The following is a 26,210-nucleotide window of genomic DNA, read 5'->3' on the forward strand; positions in this document are numbered from 1 at the left end:
TGTGATCCTGTCCCATACGTAACTCACACTGTTTTGCTCGAAAACAGAGGAGAAAGAAAAAAGCGAGAAGTGTGGAGAAAATCACACTACTCCACCATTTTTGGTCTCTCAAAATTTTTTTGTACGGCAAATTTCTCCTCAACTGCTCTTTCTTCTTCTATCTATATATACTCTGAGGAATAGTGGAGTATAGTTTTCTCTGTCTAGAAAAGGCGGGATTGAAAATGTCGTGAGGCTTTTGCCCTTTAATGGGGGGCATCACTTCCAAGGCAAGCGTGAAAAGCTCTACTGAAATAGAAATTTGCCTCTAATCTCTCTTCTTTTCCTTTGTTTTCTTCGTTATCTGACTGAGTGAGCTTCCTTTATTTTCTTCGTCATCTGACTAATTAGCTCTCTCTCTCTCTCTCTCTCTCATCCTTAGATCTGACTCTCAGCTCGAAGAAGATCTCCCTCTCATAAAAATCACTCTCTGTGCGGTTACCCGATTCGTTCTGCCTGCTATCCTCGTCTGCTCTATTTCAGGTAAGCGTAAAATCTTGCCGTGTTTGGCTCCCGAGGAAATGAAGGAAAGAGAGGGAAAAAAGATAATTCCGAGTTTCTATATCTTTTACTTTGACTAAGGAACTTGTCAAGCCCCGTTGAATGCATGTTCTATCCTTAAACGTTGCGGCAATGACGTCCTTTAACTTTCTTATCAGTTGCTTTTTATTTCCTGTCTATGTTTCAATTCTTGAACCTTTTTTGCATCCCACTTCTTTTTACTTCCTAGTAGGTTGCTGAGAAAATGGAGGTGCATAATTTGCAGCTCTATATTTTCGGGTGATATTCATGATGTCACACAAGGATTGGAAAACTTCAATTCAACTAATCATCGGAGTTAACATGAGTTGTTCTCTACCTTCTAAGTGAAGAAAATTTCGAGTAAAAGGGTTTTGATTTATTCTTTACTACTTTTACCTGCGTTTTCTTGCCAAGCATACACCACCGTAGATGACGCTATATTCTTGACAAACTCAAATCGTAAAGATGGTTCTGACTAATTATGAACTCGTTTTTAGTTGTCAGTTGTCACCGTACCGCAGACTACTGGAGAAAAACTTATGACACAAATTGGAGAAGGAATACACTCACTCCCCATTAATTTTTTTTTCCTGGTTAATTGATTGGAGGCTTAGAATAGAGAATTATTTGTGAGAACTCTTGTTTCGGATCGAATTGGAGTTCATTTTTATTTCTTCGTGTTGAAAGATTGACTTGAAGTCGTAATGGCGTCCAAAGAAAAATCAAAATCGAAGAAGTTCGGTTCGACTAAGTCTAAAGCCGCTAATTATTCTTCGTACTCAACCACATCGTCTTCCAAACCGTATCTGGACACGTCTATTGATGGTCAGAGCTCTCCTGCATCTTCATCGGTGCGAAGTAAGCCTCACTTTTACTCAGAGACTCTACCTTTGGATGCTGGGAGATCCAAAGAAAATGTAACAGTGACAGTTCGGTTTCGTCCGCTAAGGTGCATTTTCCATTTCCAAACGATATTTCATTTTGAAATTTCTATTGATGAGTCCTTTTAAATTGGTTCTGGTCTGTGTTTGGAGTAGTCCGAGGGAAATCCATCAAGGAGAGGAGATTGCATGGTATGCAGATGGTGAAACTATCGTGCGGAACGAGCATAACCCTTCAATAGCTTATGCATACGGTAAACTATATAAACCCCTAATAAATTTTTAGTATCACATTGTTCTTATCATCTATTAACTTTAGTATTTCGAACGTGTGAAATCACTACTTGTTCAAAAAACTTAAATTGATAGGAAGATATCGATTTAATCCTTTATATTTTATCTTGACACTCTCCGAATTAGATCAGATTCTCCTTCAATGAACTAGCCCAACACCTGATACCATGTGAAATTAACACTTGTCCAAAAAATTTAACTGATAAGAAGACGTACATTTAATAATTTATATTTATCTCTACAGTATGAAATTAATAATAAAAATTCAATGCGGTCAGCAGTCACTGTGTTGACAGTTGGAGAAACCTTGAAGATGCTAGATGATTTTTAAGTCTGTCGGAGACATCTCACTTTGCAAGAAGTTTTGAAGAGACAAGAAAATACTAAGGAAAATTTTGCAGTGCTGCAAAGCCGGCAGAGACAATTGAAACACAAGCTTAATCTTCTGTCGTGAAATTCTCAGAAATATTGCCGAATATTCTTGGTTATAGTGGTAAAGGCTAAACAGAGTGTTGCAGTGGGGTGAAGTTTGGGGTTGTATAAGAACACCACTTAAGCTGATCTTGTTTCAAGTTTGTGTGAAATCAAAACATGGTTCATTGTAGCAGGTCAAATACATAATTATATGCTTGCTTGTTCATCAGCTTTCTATTAATTATTTATTGCAGACTTGTTTATCTTTCTCGTTTTCTCTTAGGGAAAGACTTTCATCCAATGTATGAACATTCTGAATCTGACTTCTTTAGTTTTCAATTCCATGCTTGCAGATCGAGTATTTGGCCCTACAACCACAACCCGTAATGTATATGATGTTGCCGCCCAGCATGCTGTTAGTGGCGCTATGGAAGGCATTAGTGGTAATTATCTAAAATTCAATGCAACCATTTCTTCCTTATTTTAAGCTTTCTCAGATTTTCTTTTATCTACCCAATTGTCTTATCACCATTATTTGTGGACAAGGCGAAGACCTTACTCTAGAGGAGGGCAACTGGAGTTGTTTTTTTTGTTGTTTGGGGGGGGGGGGAAGGTCAAGCCTGTAAAATCTTTCATTTTTCAAATATTTTGAAAATAAAGTTTATAACTTGTTCTCTTTTTCTCTGCTTTGATTTATTTCCAATTTCTAATTTACTTATCAATTTTGTTCTCTTTTCTTTGAGCTGTTGGAGGCCTCCCACCGCCCCTTTTGCATTTGTCCCTGTGACCTGTTGTGGATTTAGGCATTTCCCCCTGTTATACAGGGTAGCCATCGGAAATACCCTTCTTTTTCTTCTTTAAAACTAATACTAGAAACCAAAAGCATTCCTTTATCCATGATGAGTTAAGCTCGTGAAATGTTGTTAGTTGTTCACACTTTTTATATTCTACAAAATTTGAAAAATGCTTTGGGTGGGCTTCTGCAGCAAGATAATCTCCAGATATTTGAGGTTCATGCCTTAATGATCAGTTTCTGTAAGTCACAAGTGTTTACCACATTGACTTTTGGAAGTAGATTATAGGAGGTAGCAGTTGTTACAAGGGGGAAAGCTGGGATATTGGATTTTTGACCGGTGAATATATATATATTTTTTTTGGCACTGAAAAATCCATTTGTCTTCAGCAAATCATCAAGAGTGTGTGAAATTATCCAAATGTTTGTTGACTTCAGCCTATGTGGCTGAACAATATATTGTTCAGTTCTGGGTACTTGATGTAGTTGCTTAGGCACTCAAGTCCATTTCCTCGTCTATACTGGTCTACCAGTACCACCTGTAAAGGGTTTAAGGTGCCTGTTGGGTGGTCTGTTAGGCAGGGCAACAAGTAGACCAATACTGTTTTTACTGCCATATGTATCGTTATCTAAGTTGCTAATTTCATACAGCACTGTTTAATTATTTATTCTGTGTGTTCTGTTTACCACAGGTACAATTTTTGCATACGGGGTGACAAGCAGTGGGAAGACCCACACTATGCATGTGAGATGATATATTTATGCCCCTCCTTTCCTTAAATTGTATTTGAGATACATTGATAATGCACATTCCTTAAACACCATATACATGCTATTCCATGATATACTGCATGGTTAGAAAATGATGGCTTGATTTGCTGTCATTGTCATTTTTATCGGTGAACCGATTCATGACCTTTTTGGGTGTAATGGGAGTGAAATTTGATGACTCAATGCTTTCATCATGTTTCATTGAAATCTCTGTAGTAGATCAATGTTTGTATAGGTGACGTTTGTGTGGGAATCCAAAATTGCTATTATATGTGCACTGCATCTGCACTGTCACCTCAAAGTTCTATTTCATGATATATGACACATGATATGGGTGACAAGAAATTACTTCTGCATGTTTATCTTCACTGCGGAACTTACCTAGAGTCATTACCTTTTGTTAGTGCTATCATGGCCATCATCTTGATGCTTCCAACATAACTATACATTGCTTGTCCAGAACCAATGGTTTGCTTTTTCTTCGGGAAAATGGATGATGTTATTTAAGAAAAACAACAATAAAACGGTGAGATTCTAGCATCAATGACCTGGGAGCATCTTCACCTCTGGTTATGACAAGTCAATGGCATTTTCATATCAGTTGTAATTTTCCTTTAAACAAATTCAAGGCCAACCTAAAGTTATTGAAATGAGTTTTTTATGGAAGGCTGCTCTCATTTTCATACGGCATATATTAGCTGTTTGTTTGGAAGAATCACTTGTAAAAATGTTTAATAATGAGACTTTCTCGATGTTTGGTTTTGCTATAACCTCATTTTCTGTTACTGCATCAATAATTTTGTTCATTTGTTTGCTGTGATTAAATTATTCCAATCTGCTTGTAAATAACGTTGAAAGTGGAGGAAAGCAACACCGGCAAACTGATGTTCTCTTTGCTAATTAATTGACTTTTAGGCATTGGACTTGAGCATACTTCCTCTGTTTACGTATTTAATGTGTGTAAAGCAGGCGCTTATGCTCATGCCTCATCTTTTTTACCTTCTAGGCCACTATAAATTTGTATTATCGTTTTCAAAATTTCCATGCTAGGTTTTCATGTGCACACGTCCAAATACACTCCAAATTCCATAATGTTTCTAAAAGGTAATATCATTCTAGGTTGTCATATGCGTAGGTTAGTTGGTAGGATCTCATCTCATATAGGCATAAATACTTTCCAAACCCCATGATACACATGTCCATGTTGCACATGCATTTAGGAATTTTAGAAGGCATGTTTTACTTAATTCAGTTTGTGGAAGATCCCATCCTTTTGTCAAAACTTGCAATTTAACATACTGCACCATAACTGTAACAAGAATTTTGTTTTATTTAAGGATAAAATATTGAGAGGACTAATGAAGTCATGGGCTTGGACGAGAAAATCTTAGAAACATGCTTATATAGTACATATGACAATTGCAGGGTGATCAGAGGTCCCCTGGAATTATACCACTGGCAGTGAAAGATGCTTTCAGCATCATCCAAGAGGTAAGGCATGAGGGATATTAGCCTCTCTGTACCTTCCATCCATAATTTTTTTAAAAAAAATAGAATCTACAGTCTGACATGTATATATGCCCTAGACTCCAAACAGAGAGTTTCTTCTTCGTATGTCATACTTGGAAATCTACAATGAGGTGAGCTTCTTGCTATTCTCTATTCTTTATTCTTGGTTTGTTATGGCTTCGATTAAAATTCTCACTGTTTTCCATAAACCTATCCTGAGTTATAGTTTTGTAAGACGCATATGTTGGATATACTCTAGCTTTGATGCTGAATTATTTTTCCAAGGGCTTCAATAACCTTCAAGGTTTCTTTCATTTCAGGTTATGAATGACTTGTTGAACCCAGCAGGACAGAATTTAAGAATTAGAGAGGATTCTCAGGTAGTTGTTAGTTACATGCTAGTCCTTTTTCACAATTCTACCTTCCTTGTTGATAATAGTCAATGAGTAAACATGGTTATTGATTTTTTATTGCTTCTATGCAAAATTAATGCTGGGATTCAATGCATAAGGATAAAAAGTCATGGATCATGGTGAAATAAGATGGAAATCACATGGTATTGCTCAATTTTATCTTTAGGTGTCAAAATAAACTATTTATCAAAAAAAGGTGCCAAAATAAACTATTATAGACAAAGACGGTGTCTGTAAAAGATATTCTACTCTTTCATGCTTCAACATGGACCCATAACACTTGCACAGGTCTTGGGATAGTAGTACATTGAGGAAACTTTCCATAGACATCCTTTCTCTATTTATCTTTCAATGTTAAACCTTTATGGTAAAAATGAAATCAAAGCCATAAATTGGCTTCCTAGGCATCTCAATCCTACAAGCAGAGGCAGTTGAGGACTAGCTAAAGTTGGCACAGACTTGGGACTGGAGGTTTCAAGGACATAACAGGCATCTAGAGCACGTGGTTCAATGTGCATTGGGTGTTTTGAAAGTGGCAGAAGGTCACGGCTTGGGTGGTCTGAATGAACTCAGCTGTGTAGCCAAGATGGTTGAAGTTCATCAGGATGTCTTGGGAGCGGAAGTTTACTATTTTAGTTCAAAGGAACATTGAAAGTGAAAGAATTACATTATGAATTATAACAAGCTTAGTTGAGATGCCTTCATTGGCCTTGAGGTGGAAATTTCTTATTCCCATTCTTGGTTTGTGGCACTATTTGTGTGAGCCTTGGTCTCAGGCAAACTCTATTAGTTGTACGATGTCGTGTGTGACCCTGCGAAACAATCCTTTGGCAGATAATTGGGGATAAGTCGGTTGCGGGAACCAACAAGGTTTTTCGATCTGGAATTAATTATACATATTAGTTTAGGTCAAGATATGTAAGTTGTCCAAAGCTTTGGCTGTTGCGATAATGCCGCCGTGGGGGGGGGGGGGGGGGGGGGGGGGGGGGGGAGAGAACGCCAAATGTGACCATTTGGCACATTTGCTGCTAGAAATGTTGCTGATTTGTATTTAGGCCATCTATTTAACACCTTTTTAACACTCTTCTTTGGGTTGTTTACATGGTTCATTTTTTTTCTAAATTTATAATTTGATTGATGGCTGTAGGGCATCTTTGTTGAAGGAATAAAGGAGGAAGTTGTGCTATCCCCTGCTCATGCCCTTTCCCTTATAGCTGCTGGAGAAGGTACAAATCTTTTGTTATGTTTTGTCATGCAATGAAATCCAAAACCAAAAAATAGAACACTTGCTAATGATCTGTCTATGAAATAGCAAATTGTCACATGTGAACTCATTTTTTTGAGTTATTGCATTGTTAAAACAAAGTTGTGACAGAATTATCAAAAGAGTACCAAAAAACATAAATAGCTCTATAACTTCTCATAAGTTGGAGTTGCTTGAGAAACAATTATCTAGATTGCTTGTTGCTAATTGAGGGTTTAATCCCACTTTGTACCTCTTTTCTGTCACCATTCATGAAATTCTGTTCATGCTTTTTTATAAGATTTTTGTTATTGATGACAGAGCACAGACATGTGGGGTCCACAAATTTTAATTTACTCAGCAGTAGGAGCCATACGATATTTACGCTGGTATTTCTTCCCATCTTTAATTGATTTTTGGATTTCAGTCAATGTTTCTTACAGGTTATACTGTTTTAATGCCTTATATTATATTTCTTTTTATAATTTTCTTGCAATAGACACAGACGTTAAGACAGACAAAGACCCACGCACCTTTTTACATTCGGAAAGCTACAGTGTATGGTTAGACTTGTGAACGTAAATTCTCTGTCATGTATATGGTCTACCACCTTACTGGCCCCTAGGCTTTGATGATGTAGCTATATATTCCTTTGTGTAGTGAACTGTAGAGTAAGCTTATGCCTAGTTGAAAGGCCTTGCTGTCAGGGTCAGCAACCAGTTTGTCTATTCTGTTCTTGATTTCTTGGAACAAATCATCTACCCGTTTCCTTAAATTACTTCAACTGTTCCTCCACATTATATGGCACAATCAATCGCTAATTTTAATTCTTCTGCAATCTGATATAATTTCTTAGTAGCATTGTCTCGTCCTATTACTTTTGTTACTCGCGCTTGAGATTCTACCACATAACTCTTGATTAACTACTAGTTCAGAGCTCTCTTCCCTACTTACAGCACTGGCATATCTTGTGTGGTTGAGCTTTTAAAACGTTATGAGGGGCTCGACCATCTTTCAACCCCCCCCCCCCCCCCCCAAAAAAAAAACCAAAAAAAAAAAAAAAATTATCATAAGAAATGAAATTACTCCCTCATTTTGAATGATGGATTGCCATTATATTTGGACATTTTATCCATTTCGTTTTACTACCTTATTAACAGACTATAGAGAGCAGCCCATGCGGTGAGAATAGTCAAGGGGAAGCAGTAAGCCTGTCACAACTGGTAATTGATTGACATTGATAAACTACTGTTTCAGTGGGAATGTATTTAACCTCTGGTTCCATGTTTCTCTAAAAAATGATTCTGTTGTGTTTTTCAAATGCATATAACTATTTTATATTCTACTTATACCTGCAGAACCTCATCGATCTGGCAGGTTCTGAGAGTTCAAAAGCAGAAACTACAGGTGTGAGACGGAAAGAAGGATCCTATATTAATAAGAGCCTCCTAACGCTTGGAACTGTGAGGCCTCAAACATTTTGTTGGTTGAGCATTTTTAGTTCGAAGTGCTATTTGTTTGCTTATCATTTTGTCAACATTGTCATTTATATTGATTTTAGTTTTTCTGGATCTGATTACTTTCAAAGTGATCTCATAGTTGTTTGCTTTGTTATGACTATATCATGTTTGTGTGAGATAGAGAACCAGTATATTATTTGTGGCTCCTAATGTTACAGTTTTGATGGATATTGAAGATGGTAGTTCTTATCAAAAGACTGAATTCACAGAATCACCAGTGAGGTTGCATGATTTGTAGTGAATAGTTGTAACTTTTGTTTGGGTCATGACTTCAGTGAATTATATAACTATAGTTTGTATATCATGGGAGTTCTTGTTTGTAGATATTCATAATTGAATTTGTATATTGATTTGTAGTGAATAGTTGTAACTTTTGTTCGGATCACGACTTCAGAGAATTATATAACTATAGTTTCTATATCATGGGAGTTCTTGTTTGTGGATATTCGTAATTGAATTTGCATATACAATTTCTTGAAAAATTGTATTTTTTTTGTCAATCAATATGCTTTGGAATATTGTGAAATTGTTTATGAGCATTTATAATGGAACTGATCTCTTCTTCTCTCTCTCTCTCTCACACACACACACACACACTGCGCACACACAACATTGTCCCTTATAATTTGATTATATGCAAATATAGCCTTGGCACATGGGTTTTTTTTTTTTTTTTTCCTCCTTTCTGTGTCTCATCTGTTGGTTCTTTGTGTACTCTTAAAATTGTGATATCGTACAAAATATACTTGTGTCATTGTAACAATTTGTGGTTGTCATAGGTTATATCCAAGTTAACAGATGGGAGGGCTGCTCATATACCATACAGGGACTCTAAATTGACAAGACTTCTTCAGTCTTCATTGAGTGGCCATGGACGTGTATCTGTAAGGGTTCTCATATATATTTTGCAGAAACAGACACGAAATATATCTGGGTAGATGAGATGATAATTTTAAAATATAAATGTGGCAGTTTACTTTTTAATAAATAAATACTACTTGCTGACTTGAGTTTCAATATTTCTTTATTTATCTTTTCTTCTCTGAAAATACAGCTTATTTGCACTGTCACTCCTTCATCAAGCAGTTCCGAAGAGACACATAATACGCTCAAATTTGCACACCGTGCCAAACACATTGAAATCCAAGCAGCACAAAACAAGGTCCATTTATTTACTTATTTTCTGAGCTGTCCCTATTTTTCATTGTATTCTCTTTGGCATTTATAGGAAGAAATTCTGAACCTGCAGATTATTGATGAGAAATCACTTATCAAAAAGTACCAAAACGAGATTCGTTCTTTAAAGGAAGAGTTAGAGCAGTTGAGGAGGGGGATTGTTAGAGTTCCACAACTGAAAGATTCTGCAGAAGAAGACCTCTTGCTCTTAAAACGAAAGGTACAATTGCACTACTATGATTAATTTTAATGGCATTCCTAGGGAAATTTTTTTCTTCTTTTTTAAAAAGATTGTGAATTTAGTCTTTTGCTTTTTTGGTGTTTGACCTCGCCACATGTTTTGACTATGTCCACATTCTGCCACTGTTAGATTTCCTTGCATATATTATGATTACAATCTTAATTTTATCTGATCCTCCTCTTGGTGGTGTGTGTATCAATTTGTTACAGATTTTTAGCTGTACTAGAATTTAAAGAGGCTACTCCCTTTCACCTACTTGAGCCACAATAAATAAAATCGTTACCTTGAACAGTTTCCTCTAGATTGCTACAAGAACATTTATATACCTAAACAGAAATGTGAAAGGACAAACTTTTTTTTTGGTGTGATTTGGTGTATAAAGCTAGAGGATGGTCAAGTCAAACTGCAATCACGATTGGAACAAGAAGAAGAAGCTAAAGCTACTTTGTTAGCCAGAATTCAACGCTTGACAAAACTAATTTTGGTCTCCTCAAAAGCATCGCAATCATCAAGAGTACTTCCTCATAGACCTGGTCATAGAAGCAGACATTCCTTTGGTGAAGAGGAGGTATGACTGAGTTGTACCAAAAGTTATTTTCCCCTTGTTTTTTTCTTCTGGTACCTAAACTTCGATAACCTTAAGCACTCTGCCAGATGACTAGATTCTTTCTGTGTTCGCTGCTTTTTCTTCTTTCTCAATCCTCAATTCTACCTGATCGTAGTTTTTTTGTGTTTTTGTTTTGTATAAAGAAAAATCAATCAATTTAAGCTGATCGCAGTTGCTTATGTAAAACATACAGCTTTCATACCTACCACACAAGAGGCCAGACTTGATTTTAGATAATGACAACATTGAATTGTATGGTTCTCCTGAGGGGAATGCTGAAACCACTAATGCTATGTTGAAGGAGAAAAAGACCCGGAAGCATGGACTCCTAAACTGGTTGAAGCCACGGGTAAAGTAGTTTATCTTTGAGCTATGTTATGCATTCTTGAACAGATAATCCAAATAGTTCTTTATGTTTATGCATGCTTGAACAGATAATCTATATAGTTGTTTGTGTTTATGCGTGCTTTAAAGTACACATTATCAAGGTACAATAAAAAAGTGGTTGAAACTCAAGTATGCTCTTATTTAAGTAATAATCTTTTATTGTTCTTTGGTTCTATTCCTTCTACGATTTATATTCAAAATCTTGAGCCTCTGCAAGTTAACTTTCTTTTCTTTTTTGCTTTGTTAGAAACGAGAAAGTGGCTTGGGTACTTTGACAAGCACCGGTGATAAGTCAAGTGGAATAAAGTCCATGAGTACACCCTCAACAACCCAAGGAGAAAGTAGCATCCTCCATACAGAAGCCAGACTTTCCCATTCTCTACTTTCAGAAAGCTCTCCATCTGCAGAACTTTTATCTGAGGCTAGAGAGGATAGAGAAGTTCATGGGGATAATTTCCGGGGACAAGAGACACCTCTGGTATGTGATTGATTTCTCTTCTTCTTTCTTCAGACTCTGTTGGATAGTTTAAAAGACTTCCTTGCCTTCCCATTATTTTAAGTCCGTTGATATAACCAGCTCTAGGTCTCTACCCCTAGAATTCCACTTTGCCGCTAATTTTCTTTATATCACCTTTGAAGTGCATGTCAAAGGACAAATGTGGTTGTCAATTAAGAACTAACTATGTTTGTATCTAGAAATTGCTGGGAACTACAAAATTGGAAGCTATTGGTTTGACAAATATTTACTTTGTTCTAGCTTGTAAACGCCATTTTAGATTCTTTTGGGCAACTTTTCGGGGTGTGTTTTCCTCCCAGATCATGATTTGAAACGTTGAAGTTCCAATTTTAGAAGCTGTGAGACGTTATATAAAAGTCCTTTCAAGGATTCTTTGGAAATGAAAACAGGCTGAAAATTCCATGTATTCATAGTGTGTTTTTTTTTAAAAAAAAAAAAATTCCAGGCTAGCATAAAATCAATCGATCAGATTGAGCTTTTAAGGGAGCAGAAAAAGATCTTGTCTGGAGAGGTGGCACTCCATTCAAGTGCTTTGAAGCGCTTATCTGAGGCGGCTAAAAGGAACCCCAAGAAGGATCTTATTCATGTAAAATATCTTGTTACGTTATGCTCTCGTTTCTTCAACTGTGCGTATTGTGCTTAGGAACTCAAATTTGTAGATATCTTTCAATGTAGGTGGAGATGAAAAACTTGAAAGATGAAATCATGGGAAAGAATGAACAAATAGCTTTGCTGGAAAAGCAAATTACTGATTCCATTGTCCTTGCTTCACACAAGAAGATTGATAATTTTGAATTATCACACGTAAATCTTAGCTTTCCTTCTTCTTGTAGCTTTCTGTTTTATCTCAAGTCCAAACTTATGCTGCATGTTGTTTCATGCTGCAGTCTGTTTCTGAATTGATGGCGCAATTGAACGAGAAGTCATTTGAACTTGAGGTGATTAATTTTGTACATCTTGGTCGAGTAATTATCTTTAATCTGTTGTTACATTAATATTCATATATTAGTTTCAGGGTCATTATCAAATCTGAGTGTTGCAACTAAATTAACTCATGGACGAGAATTATGAAATGTATAAACCGACGTCATTTTCTGATATCACGAACTGTATCATTATTTTTTCTAGGTTAAAGCTGCAGATAATCGTGTAATTCAAGAGCAGCTGAACCAGAAGGTACAGAGCCACTTGAACAGAATTATTTGACTTTTATATTTTGTTTTATCAGTCATGTTATTACTCGAGTCCCGGTTATAACCTGATATTACCTTCTTTCAGATCAGTGAATGTGGAGGATTGCAGAACACAATTGCCTCCTTAAAGCAGCAGCTCTCTGATGCACTGGAGTTGAGCAATTTAAATACTGCAATCACTTATTCGCAACGATTTACAGAAACAGGGAGCTCGCACGGAGAAGATGGCTCAGGCAGAGGGTTGCTTTTAGGAGCACAGGTTGGTCCTTCCATATTCCTTAGTCATCTCAAAAATGTTTTTTTATAAAAAATAAAAAATAAAAAATATTTAGCAATAAATGCTAGAGAAAAAAGAAAAAAAGAAAAAAAATATGGTAGTGATAAAACGAATCTGTCTATCATAGTTTGGTGGATTTTGGTAGTTTTAATCGTGCGAATGAAACTTCTAAAGGCCAGTATTTATAACCAAGTAAAAAGACATGATGTTGCGTTTACATGGTCTTTAGGTTCCTCATATATATATATATATATATATATAAGCAGGGTCAATATTTGTACTAAATCCTTACTTGTTTTGTCGATTAGGCCACGGCTATTGAAGAACTGAAGCAGACAGTGGGAGAACTCACAGAATCAAAAGAACAGCTAGAACTTCGAAACCAGAAACTGGCGGAGGAGAGTTCGTATGCCAAAGGCTTAGCCTCAGCAGCTGCTATTGAACTCAAGGCATTATCAGAAGAAATTGCCAAGCTTATGAACCATAACGAGAGACTGGCTGCCGAGCTGGCCGCATCTAAGAACTCTCCCACTCAGCGTAGAACTAGCCCTGCGGTCAGAAATGGCCGGAGAGATAGTCATGTTAAGCGCAACGATCAAGGTGGGCCAGTCTCTGATATCAAGAGAGAACTGGCTGCAAGTCGGGAGAAAGAGCTTTCATACGAAGCTGCTCTATTAGAGAAGGATCAGAGAGAGGCTCAGCTTCAAAGAAGGGTTGAGGAATCCAAGCAAAGAGAAGCTTATCTCGAAAACGAACTTGCCAACATGTGGGTTCTTGTGGCAAAGTTGAAGAAATCCCATGGTGCCGAAACTGAGGCTTCTGAATCAACAAGACAGACTCCGCGCGTTGAAGGTTTTGGAATTTGATTTGAACCAACGGTAACAGGTAACACTAATGGAAACGGCTTTAGGATTTAGAAAAATGACCCCATTATGAACCTCGGCCTTCAGTTTGGTACTGGTTTAGAGAGAGAGAAAGGTGTGCTTAGGGATTGGTGTGCATGGTAGGCGATTCCTGTTTGTGTATATAACAAATGAAAGCTCCTTCCTTGTCGATTTCCATTCTTACATTGTATACAAAATTTTTTGTATTTTTTTTTTTCTCTTTCGTGTAAATTACACTTTATCCACTTGCATGGTGCGAGTTTGATATGTTAATTTGTGATTTCAAAAGTGAAGTTCTACACATCTAAGATTACTCCCACTGGCATATTCTGTTGCAAAATCCACGTGTAGTACAAAAGAAATTAATATTATTAACAATTATATTTACAAGCTAGCATGGATGACATTCTTTACACTGCATCAAGGTAAGTTACTACAAGTTGTTATCTACTCATTTTTCCACTCTCATCTATCTTCATAAAGCAAACCAAACTCAATCTATATGTGCATACACCCCTAACAATCAAAGCAGTCTGCCAATATACTTCGTAAGCCTTTTGTTTCAGATGACAAGGTGTGGTTTCTTTATAATAAGGGGAAACTAGCCCATTTGGTTATTAGACTCAACTGATATTAACTCAGTTCAATCTAATTTTAAATTGAGTCTAACATCAAAACACTTAACTCTCAAATTACTAAATTTATCTCAACTCAAAATCTCTTTACACGTAGGACACATAACTTTTTTCAACTCGACACCTCTTTATACATGGGACCTACAATCTTTTTCAACTTTCCATAAATATTTCTAAACTCATCTAAACGTCCAAACATATCTAAACTCATATTAGATAGACTCTACAAAACTCACTCCACCAACTCAACTTACTACTATTCATAAAATATTCAACCCAGCTCAATATCCAAACGCAACCTAGGGCCAGTTTAGTTATTCAACCAATCTCAACTTATCTCATCTAATCATTACAACTTTTTCAAATTTCAACACAAAATATAATATAACAATTTAACTTTTTCAAATTTCAAAATAATAATAATATTAAAAAATAATATTCTAACAATATTTTATTTAACTTTCATCTCAACTCAACTCAACGTCTAAACGCAGCCTAAACATTACTTTGTTCACATCTTTGCTTTCACAGTAATCCTATAGACCGACTGCATTAGCATTCCATGGCTCTTTGTGCAACCTTACAAATGCCTGAGACACATCTCACAGAGCATGGTGCATGCCAACAAACAGTGTATTAATCATTACAACCACCATTGTCAATGCTTGTTAAGTTCTTCTAAACATTACTAATTTGGGGAAAGAATTTCAAAGTAAAGCATCTAGCAGCAAAAGTCAATACACACATTCAATAACATCATTTCCTGAATACAAGAATAATGTGTGCAGAAATCACCGATAACAGCATCCATGTGCACAGACAAACAACAAAATATCTACATGAAAATTCTCAACGACTACAAAATAGCACGCATGCTGCGGGCAGAATATTAAATCAAAGATGACATGTTAGATGGAAGTGGTTTCAGGTCGATACAATGTCAACTTTAAGAAATATTTCACAATCAATGAGCGTAAAGTCCTAAATATACCTTCCAAAAGGTCACCACACTAGCCGCTTCATTTCCCGCCTCTGAATCAGCAATAATTTTACACGAGCTCAACCAATTAAAATACATCTCAATCACCATTCATTTTCGATCCTACTTCTCATTATTCTCATTATAGCATTTAAAAGACAAAGTCCTAATTTGAAAACAACAAGAAAAGTGTAGCGTTGGACCGGATCAATTGGTTTTGGGATCTGGCATGGGGAAGAGGCCGGCGCTGGCACCACGTGGCGGTGAAAACCCTAAGAACTTTTGCAGGTTGGTGCGGATGCTAATCGAGCAGAGGAAGTACAAGAAGGCCATGGAACAATCGGTGGGATCGTCGCCATTTAGACCTCTGTGGCTCATCTTCATAACGATCCTGAAGGGTGCGAAGGGTAATTTGGCGACAACCTTGCCTTCGAAGAGCGAATTGAGGAGACCGAAGACAACAAAGAGGACGAGGGCGACGACGGCGCCGGACTTGAACTTGAAGAGGGAGAGGTCACGGCTGGACTCCTTGAGACTGGTCTCGACGCGGTCCATCTTCTTGGTCTTGGATTTCTTGGCGATCTTGGCAGAGGACTCGGTCTTCATCGTCTCGAGCTTCTTGGAAGCCTTGTCGATGGAAGAACGGAGGGACTTGTAAGAGTTGGTGCGGTAGATGAGGAGCCAGGAGATGGCCTCACAAACTACGGCAGTGCACAATGAAATGGCCACCAAGGTGAGGCTGTCGTAGTATTTGAAGGAGGAGAAGAGCTGGGGTGTGGCCATGGGAGTAGTAGGTGCGAGTGTTAGGGAAGCGTGGGGAAAGAAGGACGAGAAAGTACTGTTTTCTCGCGGAAGTTCCGATGGGAGCATTGTGAGTGTTATTTATTTATTTTAGACAATATTAAATATTTAATAATTTAATCCGAAGAGTGGGCTGGAAGAAAGCCACAATCCAATTGGGCCTAGGCCCGGTTCAAGGCTTCATTTCTGTCATCTCTGCTTCTAGGCTCTAGCAGATAGCGCGAGAATAACTTGGAAAAGTCGTTGCGTTTTTACGGCGCTCAAGGTTTGATTTTTGTAGCAACTCTCTGGGTATCTTTTCTGGGTCATTTCCTGCATAAATCCGTATGAACCTTATAATCCAAACAACTTGCACCAGAATCAAATGAAAATGATTGATGCCAACAAATCCTTCATTAATGGGGAAAAGAACCAAGACTTCATATAGAAAACTCTTCAAACGGTATGCACTCTTGAATCCTTTCTCTTTTCCTCTTCTCTACATTAGGAAATATAATGAGAGAAATGGGATAACACAAAATTAAGGATACTGCAAGTAAAAAATTGGAATTTCTGAAGATTATTGTTCACCGAATTACAAAGTACTCAAACCATTTCCAAACAAGAAGATGGGAACTGAAATACTCAACAGCAATTCACACCTTCTCGTTACTATATTAGAAAAATGAAAACCTTATACCGTTTCTTGCTGCAAACAAGTTGTATTCTTCCATCATACTCTCTTTCTTATTCGAAGAACAATCACTGTCGACATGATTGGTTGGATATTCTTGAGGAAAATCCCCAATAACCCCTTCTTTCCGAGCAATCAGGTCTGGTTTACATCCAGCCACAGGCCCACCAAAATGGAACAAGGAAAACCCTGAGTTACCCGTATGCAATTTGGACGGATTATCATTTTGCCCCACTTCATTTCCTGGTGCTTCTTTTGGATGCAGTCTTGCTTTAACTGCCTTCTCTGCATTAGCTTTATTAAAAGCTTCTTGTCCTGCACCTAGCTTAGCAATCCGAGTTTGCTCATCAGCATTTACACCACTGGCTCTGGCAACTGGTTGATAAACTGGGACTGGGTTGTGATTAAATACCGGGGCAGCCACACCTAGATGCTGCAGCGGACCATATTGCATACAGAAACGTGAGTTTTCATTTATACCAAACCCAAGAGGGCTAGCATATAAATAGTGGTTGGAATGGGGGAAGGGCATTAATCCATTAGCATGAGCTGCTGGCCATGAAACTGGGTTTTGATGGTAAAAACCCAACGTTGAAGGAGATTGAAACACTGGAAAGTGTATGTTTTGGTTATGCATTGAAGGAAGCATGCCTTGAGGTTGAGAACCAATGCTAACAGCAGACGATCCATTATCAAAAACTTGCAAGACTCCCGTTGCTGGTTTCCCCAGACCAACACTTCCCAATCCATCCAATGAAAGACCAACAGATGTGCTGCTTCCCATGACCTTCCCGCCATCTGAATTCTCATTTTTCTCCACTGTAACTTCCTGACACTTAGAGAAGCCATTACGGGCGCATAATTCTCTTCCTTCTGATTGCTGGCTGGAATCTTCTGAATCTGATGTGAAAGAGGATTCCGGATTTCCATGGTTTGAAGAGGCCGTATTGCTGTCACCCTCACTCAGGCATGATGAGAAGCTATCAGAACTCAATGTGCTACTCATGATGGGATCTGAGGTCCCATTAGATGCTGATTTATCATAATTCACTGCAGAACTGATTGCACATGATCCAGTATCCTCAGTAGCCGCTTCAATTGAGTTGCATTGGCCCTTTGCTCCCACATTAAATTCATTCTCGGAGGGCCCATCAGTTTCTAAGCCATGAAGTTCTGATTCCTTTGAATTACTATCCTCCCGATCAATAACAGCTGAATCTTCACTGTGTTCACAATGACTATCGCTATCAGATGACTTGGCAAAGTTATTATCAGGCTTTGCCCCTTCAACCTTGAAAGTAGATGACCTCAAGGTAAAGTTGGAGTCTGAGTTACTTCGTGGATACTTTTTATGTGATTCCATGGGTTCCCAAACCTTCTTGGAGTGAAGCACCTCTTTGCCAGGAGGATTGTTCCCTGAGATGGCTTTGTTTTTGGGTTTCTCACAACCAGCTCGCAAGTATTCTATTTGATTATACTTGTTACCACGATAAAATTGCTTGGACACATCCAATGCAGACTCTAACTTGCTTGCAGATCTAAAATCCCGACTTACTCTGATTGTAGAAACATGTGGATCAATCCTCGCTCTATATTCATTATTCTGGTTACAGCTGCAAGAATTGAGGTCAAATCTTTCACTCAATCTGTTGCTGCAAAACTTAGGGCCACAATGTCGACCATTGGACTTTGGAGCATTCATCCTTAACTGCCTATTAGATCCATTCATGCCCCTGGAAGGAGTCTCACAATTATCACCATGGTATCTTGGCTCAGATCTCTGAACCGCAGTCCCAAATTCTGCTGTTACATATCGGTGTCTGTCAGACCACTTCAAAGATGGATCCAGTTGAACTTCTTTCCGAAATTTTAGTCTCTGACGAGAAAAACTTGATTGCTCATCCGTAAAAGAATCATTCCAATCTTTCCCATAGGTAATTTCCCCATCAGGACTATCATAAGAGTAATCTTGTATTCTTGAACTAATATACCCATTTGAGAAATCATCTTGAATATCAGGAGATCCAGGCCTAAATTGAATAGTATCACCTTCACTAACTGAATCCCGGCAGCTGAGGAGATTATTTGGACCCTCATGCAATTCTTCCTTTGAGACATCAGGATGAAGAGGAGTTTGATTTGACTCCGAACATTTTTTATCTTTATCCTTTTCTTTCTCTTTCAACCTTTCCTTTCTTCGAAGTTTTTTCTCTCTTTCTTTTGTTCTTCTTCTCTCTTTGCGTGCTTCTTCTTCACGCTTCTCGTTTTCTTCTTCTTCAAGAAGTTTCATCTGTAGGAAAAAACATTTGTGAGACGAATTTCTCCCAAGAAATGGCTCGCCTAATCTTTTGTCGCCAAAGTCTTATCCCTAAATACCACAAATATCAAGACCTGCTTTTCTAATGTGATGATTTCTTTGCATGCAACATGAACACGGTCTTCCAGCAGTTTCAGTGCAAGGCAAACAAAGATGCTGTGTGCATTTTGGCGTGCTGTTCCTTCTCTAAAAGCCTTTTCAACCTGAAACAATAGCATTCACAGAATCAGGTGGAGAAGATCTACAGCATCATGCTACCATCTCTTATGGTCCTTTCTACTTTAAATTGCTAAAAAAATGTCATGGACCAGATAAAAAAAAAATAAAAAAATAAAAAAAAAAGCTAAAAATTGCTAAAAAAAAAAAAAACCAAAGGGGTTAATTTTATTGTCTACTTTGCCATTACTTCAAGCACACAACAATATTGCTGCTCACAAGCCCGATAGAATGCAGCATTGCTAACTGAATCATCAGACTGGAATCCAACTGTACTGGGGAGCCACTATTAATGTTTACCAACCATAACAGTAACAAGAGAATTGTTCAGTTATTCAGCCTTCAGGTATATGAGGTAGCATAATTACCTAGACCATAGAAACCGAACCAACCCAACAAAGTCTTAGATTCCAAGTTCTTAAGGTTGGGAAGAAATTCTTCCAATGAATGAAAGATTTCTGTGTCTTTTTTTATTATTATTATTATCGTCCATGTAACCACTCTACACCTATTGCTCTCCGGATACAAGTGTAATCGCTCATCTAGATATCTTCATTCAGCCCAACTCATCCCGTGTGTGTGTTGTGGGTGCTTTTTTTTGGGGGGGTTTTTGATTAGCTAACCTGTGTAATCAAAATGCGAATTGGCCTGACCTTTACCTAAATGGAAATCAAAGTCAATGACTTAGGATTTTTAGATAGACAACAAGCCGGTTCCATTCTTCCACCCCTATATTCTTGCTTTTAACTCTTTCTTCTTTTATTTTGGGGAAAAACTTGCAAAAATCCTACAAGAAATATACTCTTAAATGCTCTATGTGAAAAACCAAACATAAACTTAGGCCTACTACCAGACTAGTCAATGTTTGTAGTCCTGCTTTCTTAACACCATTCTTATTTAGAAAGAAAAAAAAAGGGTTGGCAAACTGAAAATACCTGTTCCTTAAAAATTACAGTTGCAGCATCTAGAAGAAACTCTCGAGCAAGTTCAGGACTCTTCGCATGTTTTTGGGGACGGGAGCATTCTCCATCAAGCTCATTTCCATCCTTGTCCATGGAATCATCATCCTAAAAGTATTACACAACATAGAAGAAAAATCTACATCTTTCAAGGGATTACCGAGATAAAAATTTGTGAACAAAAGTAACAAATTCTAAATGCATGTAAAGAGTTAATTAGCCCTACAGAGATAGAGCTACCTCTTCTTCCTCGGCCTCTTCAGCATGCTCAAAAAAACTTCTGATACTTTCCCCTCTGGTGATTGTCACAAAACCATCCCCAACAACAAGCCTGCCATGTACACATTGTTGACCTTTTAATGCATGAGCTTTCACCGAAAGCTCAGTGCAGCGGCCATCTAACTTCCAAGCTTTCAGAGTGACAAAACATGCACTTAAACCACTAAGATCTAGGCCACTGACTTGGACATTTCCAACCATTCCAACATTTTCAAATTCCAGAATATCAGATTTTCCCTCTCCCGTTCCAACTGCCCACTCAAAGTGATGGTATGTTCCCACAGTGTCAGCAAAAGTTTGGCGCCAGTCAGCTTGAAGTGTGTCGTCAGATACCTGAGAAGTTTGTTATAATAGCACATCATCTCTATTGAGTCTTCACCGAAAGCCCCAAAACACGTGACAAGTTATCAAAAACATTATAATTTATATCAGAAAATTTTCTCTGAACTATTAAAATGAGATTTACAAGAATTCCTAATTAGATTCACAGAAACGGGGGAGAAAAAGAAACTTGAAGGAACGGGCAAAAGCAACACCTCGTATTGAAAGGCTGTATCTGCAACACAAAACCAACTAGTGCAGCGGGGCTCTCTCCTCAAGCGCTTTAACTCCTTTAGCTCCTTGAACTCACGAATGACATTCCTTCTGCAATCTCTGCAAAATCTCTTGCTGTCGAATCTGTGACATGCATATCATATTCTTAGGAAAACAGAAAGACCTTAAAAGAAATCCTAATGAAAAGATAGGTAGCATAATAATCGTTAAATGGGCAAGGATGTTGGATACATTGCTAGGTATTCAAGTAATTGATGTGCAACACGTAGGACAAAACAAGCAAATAACTGCATGCAATATACAAAAATTAAGTTTTAGTTTCTGAATAATGCAAATAGTTCATAGGATGTTCGAAGGCATCTGTCTTTCTACAGAAAAAGCAGATCCACCAGTGCAAAAACTTGTTCTGAATGACTGAATATTGAAAGGAAAAAAAAAAAAAAATCCTATAAAACAGTAGTTAATAGCAGGGAATATCCTCCAGCAACTCTAATCATTTAGATTCCATGTCTCCGGTTAAAAGAGTGTGACTTCAATTCTTACTTTCTCTGCTCTCTTGCAAACTCTCACCCTTCAAAGCCTTTTGTACCTCTTCTATCAACAATGTCACCAAATCCTCATTCAAAGTATCAATTTACACTCCTAGTGGTGATTCTTTATTTTCCTAAAGGCTTTCATGTCTAACCTTAATCATGGATATTGCCAAGGACATTCAATCCAGAAAGCAAGTATAGAATTAGCTTACAATCTCCTTCAAAACAAGAATGATATGCCTTTCAGAACCCTCCTATTATCCCCTAAGGCAAACCTTGACAGCAAGCATTACATAGTGGTAATACTTTGATAGGAGACGGTCCTGTAAGGAAAACTTTCCAATGGATCTTGAAGCCTTTCCAATTAACAATGGCATGTACAGTCTCCTAACTGATGCATATAACAGTGCCAAGTCATTCAGCTCTTAACCCCTCATTCAGTTTGGGTGAGGAAAGAAAATGATAAGTAAAAGGGACAAGTAATGTTGCCTTTACTGTTTAAGAAATAAAGACAACATTGAAATGGTAAGAAATATTTCTGAGGTTCCTCCCATTTGAATCCCCAGCTCAACCAGAGTAACTGCTGAGGAAATGGCTTGTGTGAAGCATTTTTCAACATTTCCCAGTTTTATTCAGCAACTTATCAAGAGCCCATACATTTTTTGCATAAGACTATAATGGTAGAATTACTGTACGGGTAATTAATCGTAAAGCCATAGATTTCCTTCCCTAGCATTTCAGTCAAACCAGACATCTTAATTACCTTACCTTTTCTCTCTTCCTTACTCTATCCTTCTCTATTTTTTTACTCCTCTATTTGAAAACAAACAGAGTGAAAGTCCCAAATACTTCAGATGGTGCCTTTATTTCATCGAGCCTTCAAAATTCAGTAGAGATGGAATTGGAACATTGCTTGCCCGCACAAACAAACATGTAGCATTCCCTTAAGGCAGCTTGTGTGTAGTTTCTTATCTTGAACAACATTCATGGTTCTTCAAACATTTGTTGATCGAACAGCATTTCCACTTTTACAAGGGGATATACAAACAATATTTCAAACACTTTGTCACTTACAGGACATAATTCCCAATCACTGTTGAAGCCTGCCCTAATCAACATCCTAACTGCATGCCCTATCAGATAATCATTTGTAATGTTGCCAGAATGACAGATTGGTGATTTGTTTGAATCATCCTGCAGATTGTGCTAGAAGTATCAAATGTTCAATGACTCGATGGACTTCAAAGGCATGTGAACCAGAAGAAAAACCTTGAAAAAAAACAGTTTAGGACTATTCAAACCCTCCAAACCAACCTAGTGTGAAAATTGAACCTCGTATACGCTTCCAAATAAGCTTTTCTTTTCCTCTGCATCAATTTTCCTAGGAATAACCACCTCTAATGTGAACATTCATCTTGTCATTCCCATAATAGCAACTCATTATTACCATTAATTATCATGCATTTTTTCTACAATATAAACTGAATGTTACATATCAGGAATAAGTATATAGGTAAAACACCTGTACATAAGCCTCTCAATAAAATCCTCTTCCTTCATCCTTAGAAGAGACTGCCGGGTTTCTTCTCCAAGAGCTGACCAGAAATCCACCAAAGTATCACAAGAAAGCCTGGCAGTGTGCAGTGCACATGTTTCCCTTGTCCCATGCCCTCTGCCATAATTCGCAATTCCTTGACTTATCCAACCACGACCACTCCCACCACAGGCATCGGGATAAAGCAACTCTCGTTCCCGTTCCCTGGCACGTGCACTGTCAAATACCTAGTTCAAGCAAAAAGTCAACTGCTAAGTCATTAAAGAATAGCTATAAATTCTAATTGAACAATAAGTTTCATTGGAAATTACATTTTGGAGACCCTTGAGAGACTTTGCATACAGATAGCAATCCATAAGTGTCAGTGACCCATCACGTGTTGTGGTTAGACCTCCCCAAGGATGTACAGATGGATCTTGAATCTCATCTTGGCAACCGTTATCAATACTCTCATTTTGAGTTTTTGAGTCCCCCTGTCTGTTGCAGGGAAGGTGCCCAACTGATCCTTCCTGCTGCAAAGACTTTCCATACATGACAATCTGCAAAAAACCTTCAAGCAGTAACCCATTGCATCTAGAGCAGTACATATTTTTACGAGCTTGCTCAAAGAGGGTTTGCTTGTCGATCCTCAGAAGCTCCTGCTGAGCTTGCGGTGACAACTCACTCCAGAACTAAGTCAAAAGTAAAAGGCACTTAATAAATAACTAACCACAACATCTCGTAAGTTCTCGCAAACTTAACAACCACATTCTCATGCAACACCATATATAGTTGATCACAATTTATAATTGTTACCAGAAACTTGCTAGCTTAACTGCAATCATTGATAAAATCAAGAAAACCCAAAAATTCCTTTCATCAATGATTTGAAAAATGGCACATACTCCAAGATGAAACAGAAAATTCTTCTATCGCTGGTTTCCATGCAAATGTTTCTGTTTATGTATTATTGTTTCCTTTTAACAGATAAAACAGAGAACATGTGTAAAATCCCACCACAAATAAAAACTTCTATTCCAAATTCTAAGAATTCTTGACAATGACAGACCAAATAATAAGAAATATAATATCTTATTCTCTGGCCACAGGTTTCTTTGCCACCAGATAGGCGCCAATGTGTTATTATCAATTGGAAATACAAACTTGATTCCCAGCTAAAGCTAAAAATACAAATAACATATCAAGTGCAACGTTTGTAAATAAATAAACCATATGTTAAACTATCTAGAATGGACCCGATAAACCAAACGCGAATAATCCAATCAAAACAAAGCCTCTAGCTAATAATCATCAATCTCACCCCAGAAAAACACATTGTCTAGATAATTAGCAGTCAAAGATCCAATCCAAACTTAACCCGTCCATCAAAATTCACATAAAATCCAATACCAAACAATGATCTAAATCAATTTTTATATTACTTCGAAAAAGAGAGGGAAAAAAAAAAAAAAGAATCGAGTACCTTCTGGAGCTGGTTATAGCTAACATCGTCGCCATGCTTGGACCAAAACCCGTTGGCCGAGAGCGTGTACGACGCGGTTGAACCATTAATAAATTGTCCATTCCTGTGAACTAGACCTGGCATTTTTTCTTTTTCAGGCGCGTGTAAATTCGTTCACCGATGCTTCCATTCCCGTCCCTTGATAACCGCCCACGTTCCCGGCCCGGTAAGGATCGAATCCGATCGATTAACCGAAAATTCAATCGAATCGGATTGCGGAATACGCAAATTGATTATAAAAAAAAAAAAAAAAAAAACAAGAATTAATTCGTAAATTACAAATCGACGAGTCCACCGATCGAAACGGTGCTGCTTGGAGGTGAGCCCACGGATTGGATTGGATTGGATTGGCTTGGCGAGAACTGGAAGAGATTTAGATAGAGTGATGGAGGAGGAGGTAGGGGTTTTTGGTCGAAGAGAAAATGGAGATTTGGTGCTCTCTGTGAATATATTTGGAGAGAGAGGGAGAGAGAGAGAGTGGACTGGCATTGGGAGGGAGGGTTCGGTTAATAGGGAGGTTACATTACAATTTAACGTGTGGGTTAAATTTGATTTGGGTCCGATATTCTCATTATTTCCATAAATGGCAAAAACAAAATACGAAATCCTATGTTCGACTCTAATTAGATACTCATTTATATAATCTTTATATTTAGAGAAACACTACTTCCACCGAATTTATATATCGATTATTTTTACAGAATTGTATTTTTATTTATTTTTTAATTAATGTTTAAGGAAATATTTTTTAATAAGTTTGTAAATTTTATTTTTTTAAATGTTTAAAGTGGTTTAAAATATGTTTATAGAAAAAAAAAATATATTTACACCATTCCAAACTTTTGGTGGAAGTAGCACCGTACTTATATTTATCATTTTTTTTATTATTATCATCAGGTATTTTTTGATATAACATTAAATTATTGTCTTATAAATAAAATATAATAAATAACCTCCAATTATTAAATAACATGTCATGAAATGATAGTCAAATGTCAAATGATGATAAGATGGATGATGGGTAACATCACTCTCGATTACTTTTTTTTGACATCACAAGATATTAGATAATTATTTATTAGAATTTCCAATAACATTTGAATATCCGTTTGGATAATGAGTTGAAAAAAAAGTTGAATACAATATTATTAAAATATTATTTTTTAATATTGTTATTATTTTGAGATTTGAAAATTTTGAATTGTTTATTATATTTTATATAGGAATTTAAAAAAATTATAATGATGAAATGAAATACTTATTGTATCCAAACCGAGTCTAAAGTTCTCATTATCGACAAAAATATAGAATATAGTGTAAATTCTTATTTTGTAAGATCCCCTCAACTTTTTTTGGGCAAGATAAATATTTATACAAAGATCAACAATTATTATAAAATCCAAACCTCGTGACATGAAGTCCTAAACTTGGTATAAAAATAGTAGATGTTGAGCTTGATCCGGAATTATACAATGTATGTAATTAGCCTTTTCCATTGTGGTGATAAAGTTGTCCTTTAATTTGTC

At 37.2% G+C, this 26,210-nt stretch overlaps 3 protein-coding genes across 6 annotated transcripts; 1 reads left to right on the forward strand and 2 right to left on the reverse strand.

The window, feature by feature from the left end:
* The first annotated feature begins 36 nt into the window (after nucleotides 1-36).
* On the forward strand, nucleotides 37-13,989 carry LOC122279373 (kinesin-like protein KIN-7K, chloroplastic). Of its 3 annotated transcripts, XM_043089999.1 has the most exons (25): nucleotides 37-269; nucleotides 422-522; nucleotides 1,249-1,510; nucleotides 1,599-1,696; nucleotides 2,504-2,593; nucleotides 3,636-3,688; nucleotides 5,140-5,205; nucleotides 5,301-5,354; nucleotides 5,544-5,603; nucleotides 6,784-6,862; nucleotides 7,201-7,268; nucleotides 8,040-8,102; nucleotides 8,238-8,342; nucleotides 9,179-9,283; nucleotides 9,454-9,561; nucleotides 9,649-9,795; nucleotides 10,199-10,384; nucleotides 10,617-10,772; nucleotides 11,058-11,288; nucleotides 11,773-11,913; nucleotides 12,003-12,131; nucleotides 12,215-12,265; nucleotides 12,456-12,503; nucleotides 12,606-12,779; nucleotides 13,106-13,989. In XM_043089999.1, the coding sequence occupies exons 3-25, from the start codon at nucleotides 1,266-1,268 to the stop codon at nucleotides 13,661-13,663; spliced, it is 3,015 nt and encodes a 1,004-aa protein (XP_042945933.1). In that variant the 5' UTR covers nucleotides 37-269; nucleotides 422-522; nucleotides 1,249-1,265; the 3' UTR covers nucleotides 13,664-13,989. The 3 variants fall into 3 exon arrangements, with proteins under 3 accessions (XP_042945933.1, XP_042945934.1, XP_042945935.1); XM_043090000.1 differs by lacking the exons at nucleotides 11,773-11,913; nucleotides 12,003-12,131; XM_043090001.1 differs by lacking the exons at nucleotides 37-269; nucleotides 422-522; nucleotides 1,249-1,510; nucleotides 1,599-1,696 and having other exon boundaries at nucleotides 5,312-5,354.
* Nucleotides 13,990-15,128: 1,139 nt separating this feature from the next.
* On the reverse strand, nucleotides 15,129-16,175 carry LOC122279374 (calcium load-activated calcium channel-like). The gene has a single exon (XM_043090002.1). The coding sequence runs from the start codon at nucleotides 16,163-16,165 to the stop codon at nucleotides 15,503-15,505; it is 663 nt and encodes a 220-aa protein (XP_042945936.1). The 5' UTR covers nucleotides 16,166-16,175; the 3' UTR covers nucleotides 15,129-15,502.
* On the reverse strand, nucleotides 15,129-25,196 carry LOC122279372. Of its 2 annotated transcripts, XM_043089997.1 has the most exons (8): nucleotides 24,646-25,196; nucleotides 23,495-23,854; nucleotides 23,151-23,410; nucleotides 21,077-21,218; nucleotides 20,502-20,873; nucleotides 20,238-20,369; nucleotides 19,161-19,289; nucleotides 15,129-19,059 (listed from the first exon to the last, which is right to left on the reverse strand). In XM_043089997.1, exons 1-8 carry the CDS (start codon nucleotides 24,766-24,768, stop codon nucleotides 16,753-16,755), a joined length of 3,825 nt encoding a protein of 1,274 aa, XP_042945931.1. In that variant the 5' UTR covers nucleotides 24,769-25,196; the 3' UTR covers nucleotides 15,129-16,752. The 2 variants fall into 2 exon arrangements, with proteins under 2 accessions (XP_042945931.1, XP_042945932.1); XM_043089998.1 differs by lacking the exons at nucleotides 23,151-23,410; nucleotides 23,495-23,854.
* Nucleotides 25,197-26,210: the final 1,014 nt, after the last annotated feature.

The sequence above is a fragment of the Carya illinoinensis genome, chromosome 10 (genome assembly GCF_018687715.1).
Source record: "Carya illinoinensis cultivar Pawnee chromosome 10, C.illinoinensisPawnee_v1, whole genome shotgun sequence".
Lineage (NCBI taxonomy): Eukaryota > Viridiplantae > Streptophyta > Magnoliopsida > Fagales > Juglandaceae > Carya > Carya illinoinensis.

Bases quoted from the DNA above. Each gene is read 5' to 3' on its own strand.
- LOC122279373 (XM_043089999.1), top strand. From the start codon at position 1,266: ATGGCGTCCAAAGAAAAATCAAAATCGAAGAAGTTCGGTTCGACTAAG. The intron at 8,343-9,178 runs GTGAGGCCTCAA...TGGTTGTCATAG, and splicing joins GCCTCCTAACGCTTGGAACT to GTTATATCCAAGTTAACAGA. The intron at 9,796-10,198 runs GTACAATTGCAC...TGGTGTATAAAG, and splicing joins TCTTGCTCTTAAAACGAAAG to CTAGAGGATGGTCAAGTCAA.
- LOC122279372 (XM_043089997.1), bottom strand. From the start codon at position 24,768: ATGCCAGGTCTAGTTCACAGGAATGGACAATTTATTAATGGTTCAACC. The intron at 20,874-21,076 runs GTGTTGCTTTTG...CAAACTTCTCAG, and splicing joins ATACAGCCTTTCAATACGAG to GTATCTGACGACACACTTCA. The intron at 19,290-20,237 runs GTATTTTCAGTT...CTATTGTTTCAG, and splicing joins CTGTAATTTTTAAGGAACAG to GTTGAAAAGGCTTTTAGAGA.
- LOC122279374 (XM_043090002.1), bottom strand. From the start codon at position 16,165: ATGCTCCCATCGGAACTTCCGCGAGAAAACAGTACTTTCTCGTCCTTC.